The sequence below is a fragment of the Nesoenas mayeri genome, assembly GCF_963082525.1.
Source record: "Nesoenas mayeri genome assembly, chromosome: 8".
Taxonomy (NCBI): domain Eukaryota; kingdom Metazoa; phylum Chordata; class Aves; order Columbiformes; family Columbidae; genus Nesoenas; species Nesoenas mayeri.
This window is the reverse complement of record NC_137554.1, coordinates 9,538,634-9,552,820: the sequence shown is the minus strand read 5'-3', so window position 1 is coordinate 9,552,820 and position 14,187 is coordinate 9,538,634. Positions and strand designations below refer to the sequence as shown.

The 14,187-nt window shown below is 37.9% G+C and overlaps 1 protein-coding gene across 1 annotated transcript in view; it reads left to right on the top strand.

Annotated features, from left to right (window-relative positions):
• Positions 1 to 14,187, top strand: part of COL24A1 (collagen type XXIV alpha 1 chain) — a gene marked incomplete at both ends in the record, with an annotated part of 135,534 nt that overhangs the window by 78,411 nt on the left and 42,936 nt on the right. Inside the window, 4 exons of the mRNA XM_080348930.1 lie at positions 8,177 to 8,230; positions 10,003 to 10,056; positions 11,069 to 11,122; positions 11,886 to 11,939. Coding sequence (XP_080205056.1) covers positions 8,177 to 8,230; positions 10,003 to 10,056; positions 11,069 to 11,122; positions 11,886 to 11,939 — 216 coding nt within the window. The remainder of the gene's footprint in view (positions 1 to 8,176; positions 8,231 to 10,002; positions 10,057 to 11,068; positions 11,123 to 11,885; positions 11,940 to 14,187) is intronic.

Sequence of the window (14,187 nt, the reverse complement as noted above, 5' to 3'; positions counted from 1 at the left end):
CTATTCCAGTTCTCTAAAAGAAAACGAAGTCATTTCCTGAATAAGCTATCAAAAGAAGCAATTTTGCAATAGTAAATCCTGTAGATGTTGAATTCATAGCAAATTATGAGATGACGCATGTGCATGTCTGCTATTGATAGTAAAGAATTGCACCAATATTTTTGCTCTGTTTCTTTTAAGTTTCTTTTCCTGGTATCATCCATCTTCTGTCTCTGACTAATACATCTGTTGCTGCTGCTTAAGGTGCCAAAATAGTTATTGCTTTTTTGTAGCAGCTTTTCCAGGTCAAGTACTGCTCAATATCTACTTAGAAAAATACAGATGGCAACCGTGCACAAGCAGGGAAGTTTCAATAGCAGGACACTTGACCATAATGCTTGGTTATTCAGTCTAGTAGGATGGGATATGTGCTGAAATGCAGCTTTGCCAATAGGCTAGAAGCCATAGTGTCCATCATCTCTTAGGTCACATGAAGCTGGTGACTCTTCAGAGTACTTTTCTGCCAAAGTATTTCTGGATGCTTGTCTGGTGTGGAAACTGAATAGATTAAATTTGTAACATGTTCACTGTGCTCATAAGCTTAAAACGGCACACATTTTAATACTAGATTGGGAATGTGCCTAAGATCACAAACTTTGAACACCATTTCTTAACAGAGTCCTACAATAAAAAAACCCCCATTTCTCGGGCTGCAGGATATTCCTTTTTTGAAGGGGAAGGTGGGCAGGTTCAGGTGGTGCCGTTTGGCTAAGCAGAGCCTAAAGCTGCGACAGGACCCAGCAGCTGTCTGTTGCTGTGAGATACTCGGTTAACTGCAGGACCATCAGGTCCGATAGCAGAGGGATTCATCAAGGGAGTGAGAAGGGGCAGCAGGCAGAGCAAATTTATACTGCTGATGAGATAAAATCTTTTGGAAGTCATGTCAAAGGAAGCATCCACTTCAGCTACTGAGAAAATTGACCTTATATCTGGGGAGGAAAATCACACTTTGCTGCCATGTGCAACTGGATTTTTTATGCGAAGATCAGATGCTATCCAGGGATAGCAAATATTTGAAACCAGCTTCGAGTATCTCCTACAAATGACCTGTCTTTGTTGAAGTGTCTGGGATGATTTAATATAATGATTCATTGCTCATCTTTTATTGCTCGAAATTGAACTAATCTGGACTTAAAACCATTGCTTGTCAAGATTGTGTTACTGTTTGGTAATACTAGTGTTTACCCAGACTAGGCCACACTGGATAACTAAGCGCAAGTTAATTCCAATTTCTTCTTGCCAGCTCCATCACAGAAATTCAGCCCTTGGCCCATACACTTCTGAATTAGAAACCACTGACATATATACACATATGGAGATGGAGTACAAGGGTAGAACTGTCAGCTGCAGCATGTACGACTGGTGTCAAAAGGACAAACTAAAATAAGCAGAGTTCATGAACACAAATCCTGGAAAAATAATCTTCAAAGATGTGGAAAAGTTACATGTCAGCAAGTTTGCTCACTTGCGAATAGTTTGTGAAAGAGCAGAAGAGAAACAAAGCTGAAATGAGAAGTGCTTCCTTCTGCCCTCCCCTCCGTAAATCTCCCCCCTACCCAATAAAAAGGAAAAATAAAAAAAAGAAAAAAAAGTATAGAAAGTTACAGTCCAGCAAAGAAAAGCAGCGCTATTCAGGCTGTCAATGGCAGCTTCACAGCAGCCTGAAAACAGTCAGCCTGTGAGGGGCTGCAGGAAGGGAAGAAAACACTGTGGTCAGGCTGTGTGCCTAAGGAGTTGAGCTGCTTCTGAGAAGAATTCCTATAAAGTAATTACCACATCTTCTGCAGAGGTAAAAGTTAGGTGGGTTAGGCACCAGGGATGCTTAGCTCATGGAGAATGGAAATGGCAGTTCCTTTCGCTCGAAGAAAAGATTAAATGGGCTTTACCTGATGTTTTCAGGATGCTCAATAGAAGGGATTGTTTGAACCGTCATGAAAAATATGGGCTTTGGGTATTTGCAAAAGAGAATTGTAAGCCATAGGCCAAAAGAAAAGTCAATTAATGAAAACCTTTTTTTCAAAGACTGGTAAATGCATGTGGCATTGCCAAGGGCTTCAGAAGGAACCAGTTCAGATGCTTTCAGAAGCCTTTTGGATAGAGTTGAGTATAAGTTCTGTGAAGATCTTATGGTGAATGGTTATAATGATACTTCTGTGTCTATGTTGCGCATCTTGTTTTTACCCTAGATTAACTGATATACTACTATTGCTGCTGATTTTTCTCTTGAGAAGAGTGGGGAAGCAGGTTACAGTATCTGGAGTTTCGCTTTTTTTAAGCTGTTACTCATTTTTTTGAAGTATTTTTTGCTAGTAATGCTCTTCATCAGCTAGTTTCAACTGCCATGGAACCCCACAGAATACCCACAGCCCCACACCCTTTATGGTTTTGCAAGTTAGGAAGAACATCTTAAATCAGTCAACACTCCCTATACCATTGAGAACAGTCAAACAGAGGGATAATCTGTTCTGTGCTAAATTTGTTACCCAAGAAAAAGGCACTAGTTAAATGCGTAATGTAAATAATGTTTATCCCAGTTCTCTTTAGCCAAGATGAGTCTTTGGGGTAATATGTAGCTTCAGAAGAATATATTTTGTTTTTCTTTGCACAAATTACAAAATACTACCAGAGTGAACTTAGTATTCAAACCCAAGAATGTTGTTATAAATGTTTTTATTCTGATTGTCACTTGAAAGTGAAAATATTTCAGATTTGGACAGATCTTGTGTCACATAATTCACTTCGTGTCATCTCCAAGCTTATGGCAAGTAAACTGTATAAAATGCAGTATCCTTCCCAGCAAGCAAACCATTGCCTGACTGCCTCTGTAGTACCAACCTCAGGCTGCCTTTACTCACAGTCATTTGGAAGATTCACATACAAATGGAACTCTTGCAGATCTAGTAGAACATCAGAAACGCGTACCAGTCCTCTGCTTTTTCCCTGACCCAGGCAGGAATTCAGCCTTTCCATAGAGCCAGATGCTACTTGTGTAGTAGTTATTTTGCAACTGTGTTGTTGTTTTCCCACCACCTGATCCATAGCTTTAGATCCATACTTTATTTGCATGCCCCAGTGATTCTGGAGCACTAAAATACAAGAAAAAAATGTAAAGCTATTTTAACAGTAATCAAGGATAAGTTGTTCCAGTGTGCATTAAACTTATTCAGCAATGGTGTAGGTATTGGCACACATCCGGTCTTTTTGCTGTTTGTCCATTTTACTGTCTGAATTAAACTGAAGTATTTAATATACTCTAGTGGTTTTGGAAGAAAAATATAGAGGAACAGTATCTGCACATGTCATCTGCAGTTTGGCTTCCAAGGTTTTGCCAGTGAGCACGTCTTGCTGCTACTTCATAAGCTACCGTCCTTTAAATTTCTCTGCATAATGCTATCTAACAGAATTGTCCTACATCACATGGGTGTTAGTGAAGGCAAAATTTAATCAATTTATTTTTTTCCTAAACCGGCTGTGGGTTAAGCAATGGTGCCAGTATATCTTGTCTTTCAAATGTTCGGGTAGTTACAGTTTTGAGTCTTTTAAAAACTGAGTGAAACATCAGTTGTGAGGTACAAATATGGTGCATCTCTGCTTTGTTACTGCCAGTGGAGAAGGCAAGTTAAAGCACAGACTTTCACCTGGATTATCACCTCTGGTTGATTACCAAGTAACTTTTTCAACAGGCAGAAAATGCCAATGAAACAGGTGGCCCGATCTCACTGTCAAAAAGAAGAAAATAGCATCTGCCTTTCAAATACCATGCTTCCCAACATAATCCTGGGTAAGGCAGCTACAGATCTTATGGTCATTTCATAACATTTTTAATACTAAAGTTATGAGGTAGGAAATAGTTTCTAAAGTTTATAAGTGGAACCACCAGCTTGAATAATAAGAAAAGGACCACACAACTGAAAGGCGATTGCTATGTGGCATACATACTGCAGTTTGCACAGCTGTCAGCCAAGAGCTGCTCGGATGCCAAGGTTTGACATGGAGTCATTTTCTAGTCTATTCTTGCATTTTGATAATTTGAACTAAAGTGTCATTAGAGGGCAAATATAGTATTAGTCACTGAGGGATTCAGAAGTAACTAATTGAACTGGCAGTAACCTGTATGTAAACTGGCATCAGTTTACTTTATATTCTTTATTTAGCCTTTGAAATAGCCCACATTACTAGAGTTTCTTCTTTCTGTGAGAATACACTTCCTCCAAAATTGATCCTGTTTCCCCATGGTCTACAGACAGGGCTTTCTTTAAAACTTCTGGTTAATCTCACCACTAAGCGCAGAATACTAACAGCTTTTGCATTTGGTTCGTACCTGATAGTGGTACAGTAGTAAGCAAATGTTCTACACAAAGGATCTATTGAAAGTCTTTGGTTTCAAAAGCCTGTCTGTGGTTCAGTGATATACTATTTTTGGTCATCATAAACAGTCATGCAAAAGCACTGATCTGATACAAATTCACACAGAAATCTATGACTGGCAGTTTTTTTTGTTCCAGAGCATGTGTCAACTGTCCATGACACCTCCTTTCGCACAGATCAGCTACATCTTGTTCTACTGCGGATGATATCAAGCCCAAAGAGCAGCCAGTATAAACCCTGGATCATGCTTTCTTCCTAAGTTTTGTCCAGGCCTGATCTGAGTTGCATGTGTTAGGAGCATAGATCCAGTATTAGTGCCTTGGATACTGAAGTCCAGATGGGTTGGTTAGAAGAAAAAAATTGGAAGTACCACTATGTCTGGCTAGCAAAACTGAGCTTAGATTTATATTTATTTCTTAGAACTTCATTTTTATACTATTTTGAGTTGTAGAGGTATTTTAATATCTATCAGTTTTGTATTAAATAGTAGAAGCTGATAGAACACCTCCTCCTGTCCCTCAGCCTCAGTTGTGTTTATAACATAGGTAGTTTGCTTGAATCTTCAATACTCCTCAAGTACATGTTGATCTGTTAAAATCAAACCTAAATTTTAGCCCATTTTTGTTGTTTGTTTTTTTTTTTTTTTTTGAGTAAGATGCCAAAATGTATAAAGTCCTTCGTGAACTATGAAGTTGACAAGATCTTAAATGTTTAATTGGGAATCTTAATGAGCAGGCAGAGATTATGATACTGCTGATTGCTGGATCTGGAATGAAGTGATTCAGCACAGATTCGGGCCAAACTTTAGTGAAAATTAATTTGAAATACCACAAAAGTTCATAGAAAAGTGTTAATGTAGAAAGATGATATTATAAAATTACTTGTGTTATCTCATTAAATGATGAATAAAAACCTTTGAGAATGCCGAATTCTAAATAACATTGGATTACAAAATTTTCAGTTAACACAGAGGAACTTGTTAGCATACAACCTGACAGGTAACTGCTTCCATATGAATGTTTGGACCCAGCTGAACATTCGTTTTGCACTACCAAGCTTTTCAAGGGATTCCTCCATACTTGGGTTTGCATTAAGTTTACAATGTGTTTTCAATTATTTAACTACAGTATAGTTTCTAACACAGAGCATCTGCTCTAGCAAGACGTTTTTGTCTTTTTCCAATGTATGTTAGTTGTGAGATTTGGTCTCTGATTAGTTTTCCACAAAAATGCTCCTGTCAAAAAGGTTTCTAAAATGCTGTTATTGTCACTGGAGAGTTTTACGCAAATCCTTGTAAATGAAAGATTGACTGGTTTTTAAGAAGGTTTTAAACCATGATTTAAAAAAAGTAATCAGGTTTTTTTGCTTCAATTTTCTGTTGCCTAATACATTAAATTTGATTTTTGGAATCCACCACTGCTCTCCAAAGGGTTGAAGGCAGGCTGAAAGACACTGACTCAACAAATTCTCTTATGTGAGGATTAGATTCAGTTGAGCCTAAGTGGCTGGTCTCTGTAATAAACCAAACCAAATCAGCATGATCGTTAAGAAAACCCATAAGGAAAACAGTGCTTTAGGACTAATATATTGATGGAACAAGATGCTTTGCTCTCTGATTGCACTTTCTCTTCACTATGGGCTACTAATTGTTTTAAGGACCAAAATTACATTCCTAAGTAAGCTTTATTTTTCATCACTGGCCTTTACATGTACCTGTGCTAGCATTATCTCAGTCTGAGACATTTGCCCTCTGTTTTGCATGGAGGAGGGGAGACTATTTAGTTAACCTGTTATGAACTTATTCCAGTTCATTCCTTTTGAAGTCCCTATTGCCTTTACAATTTCACTGACTTCAGTTCTTGTTGTCTTGACTATTTTGTTGCTTTCCATACATATACGATTCCACTCATGCAGAGGTTTTTTTCCATCTTTTGTATCACCAAAAGTACACTTTCTTCTTTTAGTGTTTTTACTGTAAATTTTCTTTATTTTAACTGTTTTGGTTTTTTTTTCTGAGGAACAGCCATTGTCTAGGACACTTGATTCTTAATAGCCAACTTTTGTCCTTGCTCTGGAAGGTGTTGGAGGCTAGACCTAATGTGCTGGGTCATACAACAGCACATTCACAGTCGCTGCTTCCTAGTCATTCCTTCTCTTTCAGACCAGAGGAAGTTAAAAAGACAATACTTTTGAATTGAAAAGGGGAGTAGATCAGAGGCTGTACAGTAAACGCTTTGCTGCTGGTGCAAGGCACAGCTCCCTGCCTTTCTAATCAGCACCTTCAGACCTGGAAACAGTGTGGTGTTGGCTAGGAGATCAGGAGTGTCTCTGTGGAAGGACAATAGGTCTGAGTTACATCTTGGCTCTGATTACGTCTTCTGTCCTTTCTTGAAGAAGATAGTCAAAGTGATTAATCTTCAGACTTTTGAAACCATACCTCCATACCTCTTATCTTGATGAGCAAGAGTACAGGGTTTTTCTTTGTCTCGGAGGTTTCTGGCTGGTGCTGAGACCCACTGTTGTCCATGACTGGTACCAGTGGCAGCTCTCCTTCTCAAGAGTTCGTCACAAAAGTCCCCCATTCCTGCCGGTGACGTCTGGGCCTCACCTTAGTGCCAGTATCACCAGGATGAATCTTTGGCTGCTGCCAAGAGACATCTCAGTTCTGACATATAATACACAAGTTCTCACACATAATACATCAGTCTAATAGCCATAAAGATACTTGTTTATCTCTTTAGCCCCTTCCAGAAAGTAGTTTGTGCCAGTATTGCCAGCCTCAAAGGCAGCTGTATTAATAGCTTATTGCAATATATTTAAAGTATGAGATTTCCAGAGGAGTTAGCAGTCCAAGAAAATAAGAAGCTTTAGCTACTTTGGACCTGCTATGTTAAAGTACCTGAGGCTGAACTCTACTGAAATTGTACAGGTAAAACCTAAAAAATGTTTTTATATTTTTTTCAAAGGCAGAGATGTCAAACTGGAATGTTGTTTTTCTGTTCTGACATCATTCCTATGGGGAAAAACTACTACTACTCTCTTGAAAGGAATATGAGCTGTCTAGTGAGTTCTTAAGTAAGGCTTTTTGAAAATAATCTCCCTTACGTGCCAGTGCGGTGCTACTCGAGCTAGTACATTCCTACACGTATAGAAACAGTAGTGTCAATGTGTGAATTGTCATGTTACTCATGCTTTTTAAAGTGCAAATAATTTTTGCTTTTTGAAGTGTTACAGACACGGTACAGTTGTGTATTATGTCACCACTAGGAGCTTCCACATGTCTGCCATATGCCACGAGCAGTCGTGTGATACAGTCTGGACAACAATTGTTTTTTCTTCAAGCTCACTTTTTCATACTTTTCTCAGTTGGGGCCTTACATTGTGTTCCACTGAACTTATTCCCCTTGAAATCTGTGGTCAGATCGAAGCACTAGGAGAGCAATTATCACTTTTAATTATATGTTTGTAAAGCTTTTAGCACTGCAAGACTGAGCTCAGTGGCAGAGCACAGTATGATGATTAAGCTAATGTAATTTCTTTTCAAGCAGTAGCCATTTACTGTTGGTGTGTCTGGATGCAGTGATGCTCCTGCATGCATTGTAAGCCAGGTGACTTTGTGCCGTCCTCACCTCCCCACAGGAGCACCTGCACAAATAGACGAGTGGTCCTCTGGGAGGAAGAAATGTGCCGTGCTCTGTTGCTGGGGAGCTGCCAACCATGAACTAATATGGACATTGTACAAATGAAAGTCTGCTTACTTTTTGTGTAGGGATCAGCTGGCTTGCCTGGAGAAACTGGACCATCTGGAAGCCTTGGTGAAAAGGTATAGCAATGTATCTGACTACTCAGCTGCAAAAATTGGCTTTGAAACCTATTGGAGTGATAATAATTGGCGAGAGATTGTTTACTGACCACTGACAAAGCTAATATTTGTGTAGCAATTTCAGAGCATGGGGATGTAATAAATAGTAACCCAAATGCTGTTATTTGAGGTATGCATCTGGAATCCTGGGTTTTACTTGGCAATGAATTTAGAGCTGGTAGATTTGATATCTTGTTCATATTATGGCACTTTACTGTCCACTGCTATTGATTCACAGGAACTGGCATAAATGATACTTGTTTTATACAGAAGTCACAGGTTAGGTGCTGCCATATGAAGAGGTGAAAGCAGAATGGTAAAATCTGTCTGTATGCATTAACTGAGTAAAGAAGACAACACTGTTAACTTTGCTGTGCAGTAACAGTTGTGTTTATGAAAGCAAAGTTCAGCAGACTTGATGTGACTAGAGCAGTATAAGTAGCCTAAGTATATCTGACATGGTTTTATTTAGGTGAAGTATTTTAAAACTGAAAAACAGGAAGCTATTACTGGACTGTGTGTCAGCTTCAATTATAATAATAACGTAATTGTTTGTCAGAATGATCCAGCACCATTTATATTTATTCCCTGCAGGGCTGAATTAGTTCATCTAGACTGATGTCTGCTGTTTAGATATTTTATTGAGGAAGTCTTAATGTATTAGAACTCCCATGAAAATCTGATTATAATTTATATAATCTATGAAAGGAAATACATCAGTGGAAAGCACTGCTTGTTAAAACTAAAATTTAGACAAGTCTCATATGGTTTTAATCATAATATCATCTTAGAATTCAGTGTCAAAGGATTCTTGTTCTTTATAATTATACCAACAAAGATTACCTTGAGATACTGCTGCTAGTTTAGACAGGAGGGAAAAGGCAGTAGAAAACTAATAAAACTGTCAACAAATAGAAAAAAGCTTCTTCATGGTGCAATAATTGTTGTCATTGCTATGTTGTTTCTGTAGAATTTGCCTTCCTCTTTTATGGATTAAACAGTACAATGTAAACATGCAACGTGGATTCAAATGACAAATGTACTTCCAGCATAATTATTTTAAAGAAATGCCTTTAACAGTATGCAACATAAAATACAGTATTATCACTGTGCCATGTGTACTATTTGCAACAAAAGCATAATATCTGTATGAGGGTAATCTACAGCCAAGCCTGGTGTTTAGGCTGGACATTATACGAACAAGAGGTGAGAAAGTGTGTAAAACAAGAAAGAGACCCTTCCTGTTTCCCCTGCTCCAATTGCCTCTGCAGCTGCTGAGGGGCTGGTCTTGCTTTTAAATCTGTGCTTACCTAACACATACTGAAAAATTGAGAGAGATAGGAACAGCATTTTCTTTTTTGCTTGTTTGTTATGCTGAGTTTTATGGGTTAAAGAACATAACTCTAAATGTGATGTACCCAACAGAGAGAAAAGGGATCTTCTAGCTGCAGTTCACAAAGACTGATGTACCAAATCTCCTCTTCAGTCTTCTAGGAAAAGGGAAAACAGAGAAATTCAGTTTTGTCCTCTTTTCAAAATATGGGTGGGCTTGTAGGATGTTCCTTTTTAGTCTCTTGCAGGCTGTGGGCTACAACCCCCGTGAAAGACCTCTTGGATTGCTGGGTTATTTTTATTGCAGGTCAGCTTTGCTGGCCAGATAAGCCTGGCTCAATGGATGTGGAACGAGTAAGGGAAAGAGTGCTCACTCTTATTTTATGTTTTTTTTCTTAAAGGGAGACCGAGGCAATCCAGGACCCATAGGTCCTCCTGGAGAGAAAGGTGTCATGGTAAGTCACGAATAACACAGAATTCTCAATTATGTTACTTAGAAAAGCGTTTTACTTTCCAAAATAGAAGTAAATTCTCACGCTTCTGACTGTGCAAGCTTGATGGAAAAGAGCAGTATTTATGATGCCTTGTTCCTAGGAAGTTACTTTCAGCAGCTTTATCCCCTCTGTGGAAGTGACATAGTAAAGTGATCTGTTGAATGAAGCAGCGGGTAAACTGTAATTGTAAAAAATGGCTCTAAGCAGACATAATAATAAACACAATGAACTGAAAAGAGAGGTAAATAAAAAAAGTAAATGAATTATCTGCTTTGTAGACTGGTTTGACACAGGTTATTCTAACAGACAGGTAACCAGCATCACCTCTAATTCTAGTGGAGAGCAGTACCCAGACAACCCCTGGGTGTCCCTGTGGTGGGACAAGTGGCTTCCTGAGAACATCACTTGTCCTGAATCAGGATGTCACGTTCCATGCAGCGTTGGGCAATCTAGAGGCCACTGTCATGTTAAGTAGGTTGTTGGGGCAGAAGTAAAAAGCTATACACACGTGTCCATTGTTCCACTCACGTTGAAGTTCTCAAGGAGAAGTAGTTAGGGTTTGGTTGCGTGTTTGCCAGTGAGCAAGTTATTGCTCCAGAATGTGTAGAGAACATATTTTGTCTTGGCCTGTCCTGTCCACATCAGGATGTGTCCACCTTCTGTTTGCATTGTCACATCCTTGACATGAGGATTTTGAAATTTATTTAGAAGTCAGCATCTTTTGTTCCAGTAAATCCCTGTCAACTAGTGCCTGTGTGTGGGAAAGCTTCATTCTTTGCTTTAATGATTCTTGTGATGTATTCAAGCAAATATATGTTTTCTAAACAAAATTTTGGGAATAAATTTTGCAAGATTGGATATTTTTATTAATTTACCTTAAATTTTTCAGGTAATTAACTGGATTTATTATTGTTGTTATAATAACAATTTTGATAAAACCCTTTTGTCTTTTCTATATTTATTTCAATTCTAGGGCTACCCTGGTCCTCCAGGAGGCCCTGGACCTGTGGGGCCAGAAGGGTTACCTGTAGGTATAGAGTGGTGTTTTGGTATGACATAAAATGTATGATTTTTGAGTCGTCTTTTTATTGTGCTGAAGCTAAGAATGGTTTCTAATTTGTACTGCAGTCTATGAAACTGTCATAAAAATTTACCCATCCGGATGAAAAGTCTGTTCACCTGCTTTTTGCTAGGATGATCCATAAGAGACAGGAAAACTAATTATACCATTTACTCATCCATTTAAAAATCACCCTGTTGAGACAAGTAGGGGAACAGAATTTTCAAGGATCATTTATAATTGCACAAAAATTTTATTTTTTTAATTAATGCGTGCCTAATATAATATAAACACATTCATATGTTTAGTTTCATTGTTTATTAAAAATAAATTATATTCTAATTTGCTGTGTATTGTTGTGTTGTGGGTCAGACAAAACTGAATGGTTATGTACAGACAAAAACTGAATCTTTTATCATAAGTTATTAGATTTCTTTTAACATAATGTTGTTGAAATACAAGTATCCTTTAGCAATTTTGGGATGTTGGACAGAAGTGATTTATCCAACAGTCACATTGTGATTTATTATTCAGAGTAAAGTTACATGGAGTCTCTTATTTAGATATTTCTAGATAAATTGTGCTAACACAATTAACTGAATTTGAACTAAGAGTGAAAGTGATTGATTTGTATTGGTTGCATTGACTATTGCTCAGTGTGAATGAGCCTGGTAGTTTTCAAAAATCTGTCTATAAAAGGCAATGAATAATAAGTTTATCTGACATGCAGGGACCTTCAGGGACAAGAGGACCACCAGGGCCACAGGGACCTAAGGGAAGAAGAGTAAGTAATACTGCTTTTTCGTGTTACTTAGAGCAGAGAGTATTGTGTTGCCAATATGAATCTAACGTGTAACCCTTTGAACTCTGTCCTCCAGATTCGATTCATTTATACTGAAATCAGACAGAGGATACTTGTATTTCCATGTTGGACATGATACGAGTCTTCGTTTTCCCTCGCATTAGTTGAATGGGGTTTTGCTATTGATTTCAGCTGAGAGCAAGACTAGAACCAAAATGACCACTAGCTTTATTTTCTGTATACATACACATGCAAATGTTGGCATCTATAACTGTTTCACTGTTGCACTGTTTCAGTGTTTTAAGGACTATTTTCTTTATCTGCTTATCATTTATGTATTTGGGAAGACAATTAAAGTCACATGAATGTAGTTCTGGGAGAGGAAGAAGTGGAGTCAGAAGATGGCGTATGCTAAAATCCCAAACCTCTGGTTAGATTGTCATTTCCATTTCATGCATTTTTATCAGGAAAATGGGAACCATTTTTTCACTGTATATAAGACACTAATCTGGCATCTGTCCACATCCATTTGTATGAACATTTGATCATAATGCATAAAATCAGTATCAGTGAAATTATTGCTGTTTGTTACCTGGGGATGGCTGCCTACGTGATTTTCATAAACACTTTCCTTCATAAACCCCAGCGGTCACTTAAAAAGTATTTCAATATATAATATATTTGAATATCAATATATTATATTTGAAACTATATTTTGGATACTCATTTTAATGAAATATGCAAGATTTTGAAATATACAATATTTTGCATGATCTGCATGTTCAAAATATCCAATGGTTAGCAACTTCACAGTACGACAGGATTATTCATAAGAGAAACTGCACACATTTCAAATGACTCATCCTACTTTAGTGTGGTTTCTTCCTCCTTCAGAAGAACTGCTTTAATTTGCCTCTTTGTTCATGGTACAGTTTGTAGGAACAATTTGTGAAATGTAGCATATGCAATGTAACGTTTCTATTGAAACTTGCCATAGTAGTTCTAGGTTACCCTGTATTATAGAGGTTTCCAGCTGGCAATGCTGAGTGTTTGGAGGTTTTTGTGTGTGTGGTGTTGGGTTTTTTTGTGGTTTTGTTGTTTTTGTTTAGCTTTTGGGTTTATTTTGTTTGTGGTTTTGTTTGTTCATTTTTAGTTTCAGACATAGGGTATAATTTATCCCAGACTTCAGTTTCCTTAAATGGGTGAAGCAGATTTGCATGTATATCCACATACACTTAGAACTTGTTGTGCTTGTTTGAAGTACCTGTCAGTAGGAGACCTGTCTGAATCTGGGTTTCTGGATTAAGGAAGTTATCTCAGCAGCTCCTGGAAAAGGACATTGCCACCATCATCAGAGACAATCCGTATGATATTTTGAAAATAATTTTCAGTTTTATAGATGTGCTTTTAAAAGCCTATTTAAAATGATATATTAGTAAAAATTTCTTTCCGGAGAATTCATTTGCTAATTAATAATAGGCATGTTAATTTAATGGCTATTATTTAATAAGCATTTAAAATCAGATTTAATTATTAAATTAACATTTAATAATGATTTCTCTGTTTAAAAATGTGTATACTAAGAAATATTCAGCATTACTTTGATTATTTTACATGCAGAAATAGCAAATACTTCCCACATCTTACAGCTCTCCTGCTTATTTTCTGAACTGAGTATGTCATATGTATGTAATCTATCAGTGTCCAGAAAAAATCGATGGAGACCCGTTTCTCTGACAAAACTGAAATGCGAATATATTTGCTTGTGCGACGTATCTAACAAAATTGAAAGAGAATCCTTGGTTAGCTGCAGAGGTTGAGAATCCCCCCTTGCTGATAAGCGTGGTGAGCTACTAAGAGCTGGTGTGAGCAGCAGCATCCCACCCTGGGCATCCTCTGCAGAGCAGCAGCTCCTGCAGTGCCCAGAGGTGCTTACAGAGGTGTGTGAACTGGAGAGGGGCTCCCGGGAGCCCTTCTGCCACGAGTGGGAATCTCTGTTTTGATTTAGAGGACCGAAGGGAAAAACAGCCTTTTTGCTTCACAGGCAGGTTTGAAAACATAAAACAGAAATGCGAAGCAATTGTGAGGCTGAAAAGTAGTAGCAGCTTGGCGCTGCTTTTTCTTCAGCAGCCTGATTCAATGGAACAAACAGGTGCCTTACCTCTCCATGATTTCAGTAAGAGCATGTCTGAAAGTGAAACACGTGCTGAAGTGTTCTGCTGAATTGGGA